At 42.8% G+C, this 16,837-nt stretch overlaps 1 protein-coding gene across 1 annotated transcript; it reads right to left on the reverse strand.

Annotated features, from left to right (window-relative positions):
- Positions 1-1,964: 1,964 nt before the first annotated feature.
- On the reverse strand, positions 1,965-14,563 carry LOC109474136 (prokineticin receptor 2-like). Its single transcript, XM_019774343.1, has 7 exons — positions 14,510-14,563; positions 6,618-7,119; positions 4,536-4,724; positions 3,458-3,553; positions 3,020-3,113; positions 2,489-2,622; positions 1,965-2,238 (listed from the first exon to the last, which is right to left on the reverse strand). The coding sequence occupies exons 2-7, from the start codon at positions 7,082-7,084 to the stop codon at positions 1,965-1,967; spliced, it is 1,254 nt and encodes a 417-aa protein (XP_019629902.1). The 5' UTR covers positions 7,085-7,119; positions 14,510-14,563.
- Positions 14,564-16,837: the final 2,274 nt, after the last annotated feature.

Raw genomic sequence — 16,837 nt, forward strand, 5'->3', positions numbered from 1 at the left:
CTTGTTGCGTTCGCATAGCTTAAGGACAAATTCGTCTGTCTTGTGAAACTGCTTAGTTTCATAATCCTTAAATCGTTCTCTAAGAGTAAGAAGTTTCCTTTAGTTTGAGTGATCCGAGATTAACATCCTGAATTCTGATGAGCTTTGACATGTACGGTATACTTTGCAATTTGGTTTAATCAATGTCATTGTTAAAGGTGAACCATTTAAACTCGTGGCGTCCACGAAACGTTGATAAATCTATCGTGCCATCAGATGCGCCTGTAAGATACATGCTTCACGCCACAATGATTAAGGAGAATCGTTCATCTTACCATGACTGAGAGACTGATGATGAAGAAGTGGCGTCATGCGGACATGTATGATACAATCTTCATTGACACATCAAAAGTACGGTCTAGACTATATGTACTACTAAACATACAAGCAAGGGAATACTGATGAATTAACTTATGTACGTACAAGTATATGAATAAATCAACATGTTGACATTGACATATCACTTATGCTAATCTTCTAAGGCCTTAACATGCTTTGACATATTCCGAATATAATTCCATCAGGCATAGGATGTAGGGATTTTCTTCTTACACAACCGCTAGTGTTTCTCACCTTCTTACGTTTCTATGTCTGTCAGATATGTGAAGCAGTACTCCATTATAATAACACGTACGTACCATAGATAATATAAGTAATTATCAAATTACAATTCACAATTATTACTTTTATTTCAAACTACATATCTTTGACATCACGAGTTGGCCCTTAACACCACTTTACAAGTACATTCATAGGTCTGGTCAATATTCATGAAATCTTGATAGCTTGCTAGCAGGAATTTTGGCACAACTTGAAACCATACATTCTACAGACAAGACGTATAGGTGACCTTATAGTACTACAGCGAGATATACAGCTTTGTACAGACGGCCTTCATTACCATTGATACATTCTTTGTAATGTTTTTCTAATTTCCCGCACAGTCGTATATATTGTCAACTACAAGCGTGGCTCTACATTAAAGATTAATGTTAAACGTCACGGTACTGAAAATACGGACATGAAGAGACCTTTTCGTTGACAGGTGCATATTCGTTGATATGCAGTTTCTGGTTCATTTATAAACCGAAGACAAAACACTTGTACTCTCTATAGGTTACATCCATATTTATCGTTTCATTTGATAAATGGATACCTGGATAGATACTGTTAGATTGATACTATATGATAGATATATACTAATAGATTTCATGAATAGATAGGCATGTAGGTAGGTAGAATGATACAGATATATGTACACTTTGTATATATATACAGGTACGCGTGCGTTCACGTTCACGTGTGTTTGTTGGAGTGTGTGTGTGTGTGAGAGTGTGTGTGTGTGTGTGTGTGTGTGTCTATCTTCAATAAAACCATTTGCCATTATCTTTATTCTCTTGTAAGAATAGATATATAATAAGTCAAGCTTTCTATCTTCTTGCGTACTTTGTAATCCTGTAAGTGATATTCATTATGTACATCTTGGCAATGCCTTCACGCCCTGTACCCAGCTACTAACACTAACCTTCGTCTTTCGGCATAACGCCCCTCGGACAGCACATTAAATATGGAGGTTCTGGTTTTGGGTAGAGCCACACTCTACTTATGTTAAAGAGCCCTCCACGCCTTTCGAAAAAGGCTGGACTTTTATTTGGTGATTTACTTCAAGTCACCTGGATAAAGGCCTGGCAAACTCTCGTCGTTAACCACACGGTGATTTACATCATTATCAGGACTCCAGGAAGAATAGTGTTGATTAGCACACTAATGGAGATCCTAACCAACCAACCAACCAACCAACCAACCAACCAACCAACCAACCAACCAACCAACCAACCAACCAACCAACCAACCAACCAACCAATCAATCAATCAATCAACCAAAACCAAACCTTACCCACCAATATACCGGTATAAGGATCCTATTATGATCTTTGTGCCACTCTGTCTTCTATGCAGAAGACTTCCTTCACATCGCGGGTCCTGTAGTTGGAGTAGTTAGACGGCGGGAAGGTGTTGTCTGACCGGGTGGAGGAGCGTCTCGCGGCGGGGCGTCTGCCTCCTGCGCCCGAGTGACCGACGGGTTGGACCCGGCGGTTCTTCCACTGCATGTAGGACGTGTAGCAGTCGTGCGGCAGCTTCTTCATGAACTTCCTCACGTTGGCGTTCATGGCGATGTACACCACGGTGTCAATGGAGCTGAGAAATGAACAGTTAGTGTAGTAGATAGACAGGGTTAGGTGGAACAAGTCGATTGGTGTAAATGTAGCCAGCTGCCGCCGCGCCGCGTGCGTGCGAAGCTGGTGTGTTACGTTTCAGATAATTTTGGAACAAGTCCAGATCATTCTTAGTCACAAGGGAAAGGTAGCAGATGCTATTTGTCATCTCAAAGAATTCATCCAGTTGCGAACAAAAGTGTATATACTAGTTGTCCCATGTATATAAGTACCTGTTGCCCATAGCGACCGCTTCCACGATGTAGTGCAGGGTGATGTTGAGTCGTGATTTGGCCAGCAGACGCGGGAAAAAGTCTCTCACCACAGCATAGCCGTAGTACGGTCCCCAACACAGGACAAACATCACCTGAAAGGATGAAGATATAGTTGTAGAATTTAAACTTAAAAATCAACACAAAATACCATATATTCAGTCGAACTCATCAACCTATATCACTCATCTGGCGCCATCGACTAGCACTAGATGAGATATAGTGTTTCGATGAGAAGGTACTTGTTTGAACTATACAGCTAGACTGACAACAGCCTCATGTTAAAGATCTCTGTCTAATTATATGCCTGAAAGGGTTAGTGTCAAGATCAGAGCCGGTTCGGGATAGTATCCGCGTATTTGCCCCAGAGCGTGGACTGTCCAGAACCGTGCCTGATCATGGTTCTGGATGAGGCACGGTTTTGAATGAGGCACGGTTTTGGATGAGACACGGTTCTGGATGAAGCACGGTTCTGGATGCAACAGTCCTTACCAGAATGACGATGAGCAGTCGAACGTTTCTCTTCTTAGACTTCAGCATGGCGGCCTGCTGGGACTCAGTCTGCTGACCGGGGACGGTTCGGTACCTGACGAGACGTGAAGAACACTTTATTTAACCATATCCCTGCTGCATGACCCAATGACCAACCCCATGATCAATCAAAATTGGTGCCAAGCGGCTACCTTAGCAGGCTGATGGTTATATTTTGCTGAACACATTTTCAGACAAAATTTTTAAAGATCAAGCCATAGACATGTAGTATCATCATAGCCTAATATACATCCACACTGCCAGGCGTAAATAATCAAATTCAAGACTGACGACTTGTAGAGCAAGCAAAACAATTTTCAAACGCGTCAAGGTAGAATCACAATGTATAGTTGAATAGTTTTTGTTTTAAAGTTGTAACCTGTAGTCATCCCCACTCACCAGATCCGGCGAGCTATCCGTATGTAGCAGAACGACATAATCAGGACAGGGACGATGAACTCCAACAGGAGAACAGCCAAGTAGTAAGCTTTGTATCTATGTTAGAAAAGGAACCATAAAATAACTGATTCATTACCTGCACCAAAGCTTATCTTTCCGGTAATACCTGCTGTTTCGTTTACTTCTTAACCAATCTAATCTGGCAAAACGTTCTGTTCAAGGTTGGCATAAATGTGTCCTTGGGCTGGTAAGCAGTAGTCCTGAGGGCATACTTAAGTGCAATCAGTTCATGTTGCTACAGCTTGATTGGATTTATGACTCTCGGAAATCGGAAAATTGCCCCCCTGGTTCCAATTAAAATCATGTTTTCGACTTTATGAGGATGCTTCAAGGGATTGCTATTTTTAGGATTTATGAATCCTGATGGGACAAATGCAACACTGGAACTTGGCTCCCATCTCTCTGAACGGAATGAGGGCCTCTTATCGGTACTTTGTATAGTGTCAGTCAGACGCAGTCTACTCTGTGTCAAGTTGATATAGTCCTCATTAATTGTCATGGAAATGACTAGGACTAGCTCAGATTGAATATTACTAATGCCCAGGTCTTTAATGTTTGAACTTGGCATACACTAGGGAAGTAGAGTTGCTGTATTGGCTCGATCCTTACAGCCCGTTCTTTCATACTCATCGTGTGCCTTCTATACAAAATTAGTGTGTTACGCCTAAATAAGGTTTACTGGTTATGCGAAGGAAAAGACAAAACCTGATTAGGGAAGTAGAGTTGGTGTATTACTTCAACCCTTACAGCCCGTTCTTACATACTGTGCCTTCTATAGAAAACTCGTGTGTTACGCCTAGATAAGGTTTACTGGTTATACGATATGATATGATATGAATCTTTAGTGCATGTTCTTGCCCAGATGGGCTAAATGCACAAGAGGATAAAAAACATGAGTATTGCATACTGGAACGCTATATTCTAATGCAAAGTGCTAGGAGTCTATATATGACAACTACAACACTATATACTACCTATCATCTCCTGTTAGTTGCCTTTTACTAAGGAAAAGACAAACCTGACTTGATGGCCAATTGGCCAGACGAGTCCGCAGAATGTACCGTGGAAGTCGACGTAGTAGAGCGCGCGTGAGTACACGGCTGTGGGGATGGCCAACAACATGGAGCACACCCACACCGCCATCACCACACACGCGGCAACCGCGCGACTCATCCGTGGGATGTGCGGCATCATGATCACCACGTACCTGGTACAACACAGAAGCAAAGCAGCCTTGTAGATATACGTGTATACAGTACATGTGCCGGTTATTTTAACGTTGTCTTATGGTATTATCATCTTCATTTACTTCACAGATGCGTCTGGACTACCACACTGGTTCAAGTGGATGATCAAGAGCTGGCAATAGACAGAAGTCAAGCAAGACTGCAAGTCATTCTCATATTGCAAAATGAGGTAAGTTTTATTACATATGGAAAGTGGATTAAAGTAGTATTTATGATCGCAGTTTCGTTTAGACAGCGTCGCCTGTGAGTTGGTAAGGATTACACACCTAAACTCGTCCAGCGCGCGCGGCTAAGAAACAGCTAGGGCCAACGCTATGCATGTACGTCACTACATTATAGTTTATCCTTCCTATGATTTGTTAATACTAGACCTCCAACACTGAGCTATCAATTCATCTAATAGTACTTAGTACGTACAAAGCAGGTGTTGTGCGGTGATATAATAGGCTCTGGAGAATTCTGATGATTGCTTTATTAATGACACGACTACCTTATGTGACATCCCTCTTTGTCACATTCCCTTAGAGCATGTATATATATTGCTTAGATATGATATCCAGACTTCCCATTAGAACTTCCTAACGACCACTTTGTTGAGGAGTCACTGCAGTTTTCTTTAAGCCAGACTGTAGGGTGTGATAACAGGTCAGAATGCTGAGGAGATGTTTCCCTAAAAGGCTTCTTACCTTGAGCACTTAGTCTCATAAAAGCGCTGGGAGTTAAGTCATTACCCAAGCCCCATACACTTACATAAATCCTGGAGTAAACTTAACTGTTCCCAAGGCCATGACTAAAAGTTCCATCTATTCTTCAATTTCGCCTACAAAGCAGACCGTGCCTGTCGTACCTGATAAGCCTGAAGCATTACGTGCTGATGGATCAACGTAATCCTTCCCTCCAGGGCGCGATCTGACTGTTCCGTTACACAGCGCTTTCACTGCACATGAACCCGCCCCAGGTGGGCATTTTCGTGTGACTTGCAATCCAGCGCACACAAAGTGTCAAAGGTTTTTATCTTGGTTGATTTGTGAGTGAAACCGTGGCCTTACATCAGGCTACTGAGCAGTGCCTATTTACAGTTAGTGTAATATAGAGCTGGGCATGGCTGATAACCTTGTGGGGTGAACATGACCAGGGGCACGTTAGTGTGATCCTCTCGTGGAGATATAGTGTATACATCACGGTTTACAGGATAATAGCCACTCCATCCAAATGCGGTGTGCCCTGTAGGTCAAACTCGAACGCTAGGAGCCAATCGTTGATTACCAGCAGACTCTACTTTGGTGGCATTACTCTTCGCAATGTTGGTCATCGCAATAGGTATGAGCTTCAACTCCCATAAATCGTCTAAAACCCATAGAAGCACTCCGCCAGAAGATAGGCTAAGAAATCTAAAGACCGACCTTTTAGATCGAAGCCCCCTTTACTGCGATAACTGATTCAAAGGCAATGCAGAGTGCAGTGAACTAAAAGTCTGAACTTGAACTTTATCAGACTTACTTTCAGTTCACTATTAGGCTTTGCATCCCACTGGTATTCTGCTATCACCATCCTCTTTGGTTGGTAGTGTAGCATGATCATCTTAGTGTCACCAAGTGATACTGAGAGAATGTTTCATTCAAAGATCTTCCATATGGTTTAAGCGATGTCTTAGAAGCTACGACAACAGTCCCCATCTACAACACCGTCGTCATGTGTGACTAACATGAAAGTTTTGCGACCACTTTTCATGAGCTGATGAAAGATGGTGGATGCCGTCTAAAAGCTTCTCTGACTGAACATACACTACGGCACAATCATTCATTAATCTAAAGAAAATCATTGCTAAAAGTAGAAGTATATTTACGACTGACCTGTCGACGGCAATGACCAAGAGCGCGTTGGTTGAGACGTAGAGGGACGACATCCGGGCGTAGTTGACGACAGCGCAGGTGACGTCGCCGTACGTCCAGAGCCGGTTGGGCCTGACGATGTGGTAGTCTAGGATAAACGGCACGCAGAACACCGCCACGAGGAAGTCAGACAGCGCCAGGTTGGCCACCAGGGCGTTGGTCAAGGTCCGCATCTCCTTGTACTTCGCTATGACCACCATGAGCAGGAGATTGCCGACGCCGCACGTCAACATGGTGATGGAGTACACCGTGCAGAGGAAGATCTTCGCCCACAGGACCTCTCCGTCTGAGTCTTGGGGAGGGAAGCAGCCGGTCGTGTTGGGGAGGAGGTCTTCGTACAACAAGAAGCAGCCAGTCATGTTGGGGGCGAAGTCTTCGTACAGCTCGTCTGCAGTCATGGGCTGGGACAAGTTACTGGCGTTCTCCATGATGCAGGTCTTCCAACCGGATTCTACCACACAACCTGTATGTCAAGAACGATAACGAAAAATACTTAGAAAAAGTTGCAAGAGCATTAAGGGGCTGGGACAGGTTACTCACGTTCTCCATGATGCCACAGGTCTTCACACCGGATTCTGCCAGACGACCTGTATATGTCAAGAATGATACGATGACGAAAACGTAGAAAAAGTTGCACGGGCATCAATTTAGATTTCGGTGACTGACGAAGCAACCTAAGGGATCAATATAACTTGATATAGGTGTGGACTGGGTGTTATTCTTCTTTGCCAGCTTTGATAAGCGCACGGTTCGCAAGACGCATGAAGCTTAGACTCCATAATGCCAGTTCACCGGCAACACACTCTTCGATAATCCGTTGATAAACGCGCTTGGACGTGGGGGTTATTTCTCTTGGCACCCTTCTTGTCAGTTCATTTTTCTTGAAAGGTTGCATTTAACTACCATAGCTTACGGCAAGATCTCTGCAAGATTACATGCACATTTCCAATTAGTTTCCGAAAACGGCTCTTAGTGGCAACGCTTTACGAAAAGACCTCGGTCAACGGCATAAAGTTCAAAGTAAGCTTATTCATCCAATATTACCATTATAAATCCTTCGCACTTTCATATCTTCTCGTAATAGGTGCAGTATGGGTTTTATGCCACCTTCATGTCAGGTTTTACACCTGAAAAGTCGATAAGATGCTGGTCCTCCCGGATAAGGAGGTGATTGAAATGGATACTTCATGAGGGTCCGAGGCAATTCTTGCTGCCACCCCGCCAGGTTCAAGAATGAAGCATATTTCATGTGACCCGCCTCCCTTAAAGTAGGCGTCAGCAGCTACATGCTACCTCTCTACTCCAAGATGTACCTGGCTTTAACACGGTTATTTGAACTTCGCAAAGTTCGGCAATATATATTCATAAGTACATTATCCATTGCTTGTCTCTTGGAAATGTCAAAGTAGACTAATATCCCAGTGACCGATGGGAACGTGACTTTGTCTGGACGTCTGCCAGAAGCATCACGCAGCTGAATACTGGTGATGAACTGGGGACATCAAAACACGGTATAACGAGACTCTGACATTACGACTGCCAATTGCTCATTTTCCTACCTATGGGACTGAAGATACATGTCTTGTTTGTGATGCCTTAGACCTTTACCCTAAAAGGTAACTGCGTCTAGTACAGAATGAACCAAGAAGCCTGGTTACGTACATCAGAAGTGCTAACTCAATATATCGAGGTACTCGTTTTCGCTAGAACTCGTCACCTCACACAGTTGAGCTATATCTTCACTTGATGAGTTTAAACAACACTTGAAGTTGAAATATAAGGTGTGGCAGGTTGTTCAATGTAATATCACCTGCAGCTGATGTCTGGTAAAGCTGGCTGAACAAGACAGATTGAGAGAACTCTTTTCATACTGTAACTTGGGTTCGTAGAGTTGCTGCGATGCTCTACCAAAGAAGTCATACACATGTATAGCAATCATCAAAGATTCAAAAGTCAACTTGATTTCCTCGAAAGGTCAAGACCACCACTTCACGTTGGTACAATCCCCTGCCGTAGCCTGCAATTTCATTTATGTCCACACATTATTCATAACAACATCCTTTGGCAAAAGCCCCAGGAAAACTGAAAGCAGTCAGTTTGCAAATTTTGCGACTGTTGCAAAGTTGATACCGACAGGGTTTACTCAGGGTTATTCTTGAACTGGGTTTTTAAAAAGGGGTTAGCAACCTGCAGAGTCAGACCATACTTAGAGTTTGTCAATCTTTCCAACGAAGTACTAGACACGTCTTATAATAAGGTGGGCCCAATGCCACGAGTTGGTATGCCTGGGTGAGTATGGGGGAATTCTGGCATGTTTTAGGTCAAGATTTACAAGTACATGACGGATGGGAAAGGGTTGGTGAGTAGACGACTGTAACTCATGGGAAATGATCACGGTCTATCGTGGGAAATGATCTGGGAGTCTGGCGCGAGCAGTGGCTTTGGTTCGTGACGCATGGAGGGGTAGATTCATACAAAGGTCAATACTGTAATTTAAAGTTGCGGGTACGGTAGGGACATTGTCCGGTCATTTCAAATAGTTCAAGTTACGTCCATGGCAGGAATGTTGTACGGTTATCTAAAATAGCGGAGTTTTACTATGATTCGTGTGAGTGTTGTATGGAAAATGTTGCAAGTTCGGTGTGTGCATATACTCTATACATACTGAGTTTGCTTTTAAGAATTTTTTTTTTGTTATAAGTGGAAGACGATTGTGTTTTAGTTGCCGCTTATGGTTTGTGGTTTCACAGGTGAGCAGTATAACTCTAGAATCTGTGACAGGATCATGTGAAATTTTGTTATGTGGACAGATGTGAGCACCACAAAGGACAGGTATGATTAAGGGTCTCCTGGTGACTTTTTATGGTACTGCAGCGGAACGTTCGGTTTTCATATCTCGTGTTCTTGACAAGTCATGATTTTAGAGGCAGTTAGATCTTTATCCTTATTGTTTAGCAAGTACTCTTGAAGTAGTATCATATCTCACATTCCAATCAATACGATTCACTAGTGAGAGAAAGCTCAATGAAATCATTACAAGCGGGCTTTAAATGGCAACGGCACATTAGTGAGACGAATCGTTAAACCGTAAAAAGTCCTTCCCATCGGCCATGTAATGGACGAGTAATCCCGCAGTGGTGTGCACTGGTGCGCACGGCGATTCACAGGCACGGAGCGAAGCATGGAGGATTTACAACAAGATAGCGATTCATCAACAATTATACAACCTTTCATTCGGCCAAGACCTACTATTTTTCTGGCTGAATTCTGCATTATTTGTTTATTGAAAACCAAAACCCATCGCAGCCTCACGGCTGAATTGTGAGGTCTGTACACAAGTAGCGAGCACGTTACAATTGCCAAGTTAGACTATCTTATTACATTTCGAAAATTACGTTAAATTAAAATTATTACTTACAACATTCTAACTTCAAATACTAAAATTCGCAGTATATGTACATTTTAGAAACATTTTTCAATCATTCATAATCTTTAAAATTGATATATTTGTAGCTGCGACATTTAAGCGAATCAAAAACAATTCTGAAAGAATGGCATTAAATGGCATGAATGGGCTGTCTGGTCACCTTGGGGTGGTCTTGGAGTTAGGGCATATACGGTTGTTGAATCTAAATCTGTTCGTTTATGTGTGTGTGCGCGCATGTATATGTGTGTTTGTGTGCGTGTGTTTCTGTAATGCTGAGCGTGTGTGTATTTTCCTGTGTGTTCATGTGTTTGTTTATTTGTGTGCGTGTGTGCTTGTGAGCGTGTGTGCATATATGTCCATGAATAGGTTTTACGTTTAGTTTTTCAACAATTCGCGCATTTTCTTACATTATCACTTTGCGCCGACTAGCTGTCCGATTTCACAACCGTAGCCTTGAGCTGCTTCTCTACCTGTGCAAAACAATATCCTTCGCCATCAGACTGAACGGCCGTTTCCAAAGCGCAGCTTGAGCCCCTATCACAGCAGACAAGAAGCATGATCCTTACGTATGTAGGCGTTCCACCGGGATGGCTTTTATGTAGGCACCTGCCCCCAGACTCCAACACCGTTCAATATTTACAGGGCATTAGATACTGGATTTATACGCAGGCTGGGAGATGTTCCTCCACTTTCCGCTGCATAAACCCTTAATGGAATATACAGAAACTGTAATGCGGGCCGTTAAAGTGTGTATGTATATAGCCTTAACAGAAAACGAACTACAGGCGTCCGACGATTATGCTGCTGGTCAATTTTGGATTTCTTAAATTGAATGTCTTTGGATTCATTCAGAATCTTTAATTGAATTTCTTTGGATTCATTTAGAATCAACTTTTCAGCGGTGCTTGTTCGAAAAAGGGTTTTAATGATAGGATCGTAAGTGAATTTTCACAATTGGTGGGGATCTGTGAGTGTGAATTCTATCGGAAAATTGCAGGCTAGGTACTCATTTTCTCCTGTATAGAGAGGGAGAAAATCCGTGTAATATACTGTTTCCAATCCGCGACTTTTTACATAGTCATCTAAGTTAACCGCAAGGTTAAGAAACCACAATGCGGCTGTCGGTGCTTTGGTGTCCTCTGGTGGTGATCTTGATATCACCTACAAGAACAAGTTGTTAGACTACTTTCGGGAGTTACAGGATTGTGTGTTCATCTTCCTGAAGGGCAGCGCTGCTTCAAATCCTTTCACGGGCTTAGCCCGGCTTCGGAGTGCACCAGCACAGACCTTTAGCTCCGACTTCTGACGCACGAGAATTTAGATTTAGCGCTACTCTATAGACGGGAGTTCAGCAGGGCATTTCGCTGGCGTAGACCTGGCCACGCTAAAATATGGAGGGTTAAAAGGGGTTAAAGTGGGTTATGAGGGTTTTTCATCGACTCATCAAAAAGTTTCAACTGTATAAATACACGTTTTTTTATTCACCATGCCATCGCATATGTGCAAGTTTCCTGGTAGGGAAAAAGTCACCATTTTCCGGAGGCGCAGAAGGCCCATTTTGAGTACCTGTGAGTGAGTGCTTTTAAACCAACTTAAAGCAGCCTTTTTCTTGGAATGTGTGGATAAATGCTGGCATTTTCCAGCTAGAGAGTTATTTCTCTTTCTATTTTCTTGGGAAAAAATGATTTTCAGTCTTGTTTAGCTGCCTGGTAGAGGTCTAAAAATAATTACGTGTTGTTTTTTGGGAGGTGTACAGGGGGGAGGTCATGATCTCAGTGTTTTCATCTATCGTACTATTTCCACTGATTAAAAAATGAAATTTTTTGGACTAAGTGGACAATTTAGAGGTGGATCAACCTGTCAACATGCGTTTGCAATAGTTGTACACTTAAGTAGGTGATTGTTGACAGCTCGGTTCTTAGATGTTTACCGTATATTCCAATGGGGGCTGGAAATGGTGGTCTGTGGCCAGTAGGCAATCGTATGTCTCAAAGGACTATGTACAAAATCTACACACAAGGTACTTTACGATTGTTTTTAACGTTTTACATGTTTCAGTCCGAGGCATGTCTAAACTCAGACATGCCTCCCACTGTTCTAACCCCTTCGTAAGGTCTTGTCCCCAAAGCACCCCAAAGTGTTTTGTTTGCTGCAAGCCAAGTATCTCTCATGTGTTGATCTTCATATCCAAGGATTTCGCATTACAAAATCTGTACAAAAGGTATTTTACGTTTTAAATGTCTCAGTCCAAGGTAAGTCTCAGTTTCTCTTCCCACTGTTGTAACCCCTTCGTAAGGTCGTCTCCAAAGTGTTTTGTTAGCTGCAAGCTATGCAAGTGTTGCTCACGTCTTGATCTTCATATCCAAGGATTTGGCATTACGGTTGACAACGCCTATATATCCTTGAACTGCAGATTTGAACGCCAAGTAAAGGCTCTAAGGTACGCCTGCTGACACGTTAATAAATCCCGGAGATTATAACCATGCCTTACCCGTCAAAGTACGAGTTTCACCCGGCTCAGGTCAGCTGGAAACGGTCGGCAGAATAACAATCTTCTCCCCACAGATAAGGTCAGATTTTGTTGAATAAGCAATAACGAAACCACGTCCACGTACATACATTTTGCTTTTCTATGTGACTTTGCATATTACTTGAACTCAAGCCAAACTTTTAATAGGTCAACGTTTAGGGTAAACCCTTCTCAGATGCCTACCAGAAAGGAAAGCAACATCCGCACATACATGTATTTTTTTTTATTTCTGTGCGGATTCTCTGATACTAGTATTTCCGTGTGGCTTTGCATATCACTTCAAGTCAAGCCAAACTTTTAACAGGTCAAAGTTTAGGATAAACTGAAGGAAACCCTTATCAAATACCTACCAGAAACGAAAGCAACATCTGTACACATTTGTTTTTACTTCTGTGTGGATTCTCCGATACTAGTATTTCCGTGTGGCTTTGCAAATCACTGCAAGTCAAGCCAAACTTTTACCAGGTCAAAGTTTACGATAAACTGAAGGAAACCCTTATCAAATACTTACCAGAAACGAAGGCAACATCCGTACACATTTGTTTCATTTTTTGTGTGACTGTGTGGTTTTTCTGCAACTTGTATTCCGCATGGCTTTGAATAACCCATCAGGTAAAAGTGTAAACTAACTAGTATAAATGCAGCGTTAAGTACAATACAGCCTTTATCTAGTGATTGCTAGCCTAGCAATCACATTGACTATTCCAAGTGATACTATAGTAGCTCGTAAGGGATAAAGATTTTTTTCGGATACCCGTCCACCTTGAAGAGATCCCATACGTTCGTGGTCCCAAATGGCAAAATCAAACATCGATTTATGACTTATCAATGCCTGTGCCTCCAGGGCGATATGCAGTGGGAGGAATATAGAGACCTTGTGCCGTTGAGTATTTCTATCAATCATATATCCCTGAAACGCTTACCAGAACACCATTCTGCAATGCTTGACATTTATGCGAACAGACTGTTCCCATCCACAAAAACTAATAGGCCAATTCTAACGAACAGAGATAATTAAACTTAATTGGCTGAAGAAGAACCCCCGCCTTGGCGGTCGATTGACCCCAACAAGGTTTTCGTATCAATCAGACGAGGGACGAAAGAAATGATGAATATAAACTGCATTCTCTGTAACCTTGGAGGAAATTGCATCCCCAGGGTGTTTTTCTGCAAGACCTCTTGTGTCTCCCAGAAGTGATGGATAGCTTAGTTTGACGGCGAGATATTAGATAACCCTTGTTGTGTACGGTAAGGTAAGCCCTGCCACGCTCCACTGACGGGAGTTGGACAACTTCCAACTTGTGTGCCAGCGGTAGATTATACATGTTGAACGCGGACCTGTAGTCTAACCTGTTACTCTACAGAAAGCCTAACGGGGATGAACGAATGACGACTGTACAAAACCTTCATCTGTAGGGCTGGAGCATCAAAGCTTTCTTAACCCAGATGGCTTTGGGAGGCAGCTGGAAAGAGTAGAAATTAGCAAAATTGAGACATAGTTGGTTCGCTAAAGAGTACATTTTGCCGCACCCAAACCAACTCCCTCAGCATGTTATCTCTCTATTTGGCCAATTTTTACTCTTTCCAGTCGCCTCCCGAAGCTTGGTAGAGGCTACGATGATCTATCTGTAACCAGTATGCATCGACTGTCTATAATTGCAGATCAGACTACTTTCGTCCCTTTTCACTTTGCCAAGGGTTTTGATATCAACCTTAACATCCTCTTTGTCATGTCATGTTTTTCTTTGTTGTCGCCTTTTTGGTGGGATCTATTTGCCCTTCTTGTACTCACTTAAAGCTTAAAGATCTAGGCAGGACTTAGTGACTCCAAGCATAACTAAAACCAACACAATAGAAAAATACAGTTTTCATCGTAGACATGAAAAAAGTACTTACCAATAGATGATGCAGAGGCCTTTTCTCGAGCTTCAGTAGAATAGTGGTTTGAAATGCTTCTTGGTAGCAGTTGTGGGAGAGTTAGCTTATCAGTCCTCTAGAGTGCCGTGTGGCACACTGCAATGCCGGCGCCTTTACCACCATAGGGAAGACTGGGTAGCACCAACGAGGGTAGTAGCACTAGCCTGGCTACCATTGTCCTTAGGTCGACTTAGGCGTGTTTTACCGGCCTTCCAAAACATATTAAGCCTCTCCTGACACGCTAGATCTATCCAGTCGGCCTTGCCAGTTTTTGCCGTCCTGTAGACTGCAGGTGAACTTATTGGAACGGATCCGGTAAAAAAAATCGGCCAGGTCGTGCGCTTATAAACCTGGGCGCACGGGCAGTGCTACCAGCACCGTGGAGATACCGGGGAGCCTACGATGGTCTGGCTTCCAGACTAGGGTAGCATGTACATGTACCCACACCGTAATGTGCATACACGGCACCTGATACCTGTTTCGTGAAAACTGCATCAGGAAGACGTTTACTCTTCAAACACTTCTATGTGGCACCTACACACGGGATATCATCCTTATGTATACGCGAACACTTTATATGCTGACGTCTGTTCTGCTTGCCTAGGACCACTGCATTATAAAATTATGTTGAGTGGGTCTTCACTAAATGCAAACGTACATGCGTGGGAGTGATACTATCTCGTGGAGAGATAGGACGGAACTTGGGATGGTACGAACTTACCTTACGCTTAATGGAACGGTACATCTTACCAAGTCAGATAACAAACCGGATTTGACTCTCGACATGCAATGTACGCTTGGTATCTTGGCTTCTGGAAGAATACGTTAAATCAAAACAACCAGTTAAAACTACCACTACTACGACGTTGTCAATGTTAAATGCATTTTCAAATCCACAGAGACATGTATATAGGCCTTCCACACACAGCTGGGAGGACGTTTGGAAAGTAGATAGGGGATAAAATAGTCAAAATATCATACATGACGTGTGATGGGAAGGGAATATATTGTACAATAAATGGTAAGTTGTCTGTAAGAATGAGATAAGCCTGTACCAGACAACCATAGCTTGTGTGTAAGTGTAATTTCCGCGGATGATGAAGGTAGGTGGGGGTGGCATACATGTATAATCACCTTCGGGGAAGGAAATATCCTTTCGCGCGAAGGTATTGTTTTGATCTTCCGTGTGTTCGCAGCTGTAACTCACGCAATTAAAAAGGTTGGACGGATGTGCTTGATCTTTTTGGTGTATTGGGGTCCAGATGATGGTTTTTTTTTCAAGCGTGGCTTAAATGGGGGCCTGCAAGGGTGGTCCCGACAACGCTCTATGTAGAATTTGGAAACTTCTCGATTACGCCTTACGATAATTTCCAAGTGGCCACAACGCATTACGTAGAATTAAAACGGCGAATTACGCTCTACGCAAAATGCACCAATTACGCTCTACGTTGAATTAGAGTGGTCCGTCTACGCTCTAAGTAGAATTAAAACGACCGATTACGCTCTACGGAAAAGAGCTTGCGGGTCCCCTTAAATCTGGTCACTGACAGACTGTTCCCAAACTTCATCAACATTGGTTAGTTTATGGTCGTGGAAAGTTTCTGAATGTGTGACAGGGACTTTCCGTAAAGAGTCAAACGAATAGATGGCATGTACCTATGCGCTTTAGCACCCACTTCCCTGCGAAACTTGGCAAAGGGGAGACCAGGTTCAGGCAAGGTTAATATCAATGGTAATGCCGAAGATCGCGAACACGTGGTGAATACAGATGTCTTCATTTGCTTCACGGAGAATCAACTAGTGAATCTGAGCTAGAGGCGCTCAGACAGATCCATCAAAAGTCGTTTTTGCTGACGTTTTTGCTGACGTCCGTATCTGCCGTGAGGAAATGTGATTACTCAACTAGATAGGTAGACACGCTGAGATAAAACATCAAATAAAAAAAAAAACATCTATGATCCGATTTGACAAATGGTGACGCCTGCTCAGAAATGCAATCAGTCAAACAGGGCTTAAAGCGTCGCTGATACATAACTTGGTTTTGAAATTGCATCAAGATGTTGAAGATATTCAACAGTGATCCTTTATACATTCGTAAATCTACGTTCTATTAGTCTGCCCAGACACAAATATATGCGAGTTAGAAATTTGTGATGAATGCAACAATTTGTCGCTGCAAAAAAGTAGGTAGTGCGTGAAATGGTTTTAGCCAGTCAAGTCTGCAGGGTCTTGCGACTGTATAAATGGCATTAATGTGTACTGAGACGGAAGGAGACCGATGATAAATGCTATCCCAGACGAAGTGGA

The sequence above is a fragment of the Branchiostoma belcheri genome, unplaced genomic scaffold (assembly GCF_001625305.1).
Source record: "Branchiostoma belcheri isolate BF01 breed outbred unplaced genomic scaffold, Haploidv18h27 scaffold30, whole genome shotgun sequence".
NCBI classification, from domain to species: domain Eukaryota; kingdom Metazoa; phylum Chordata; class Leptocardii; order Amphioxiformes; family Branchiostomatidae; genus Branchiostoma; species Branchiostoma belcheri.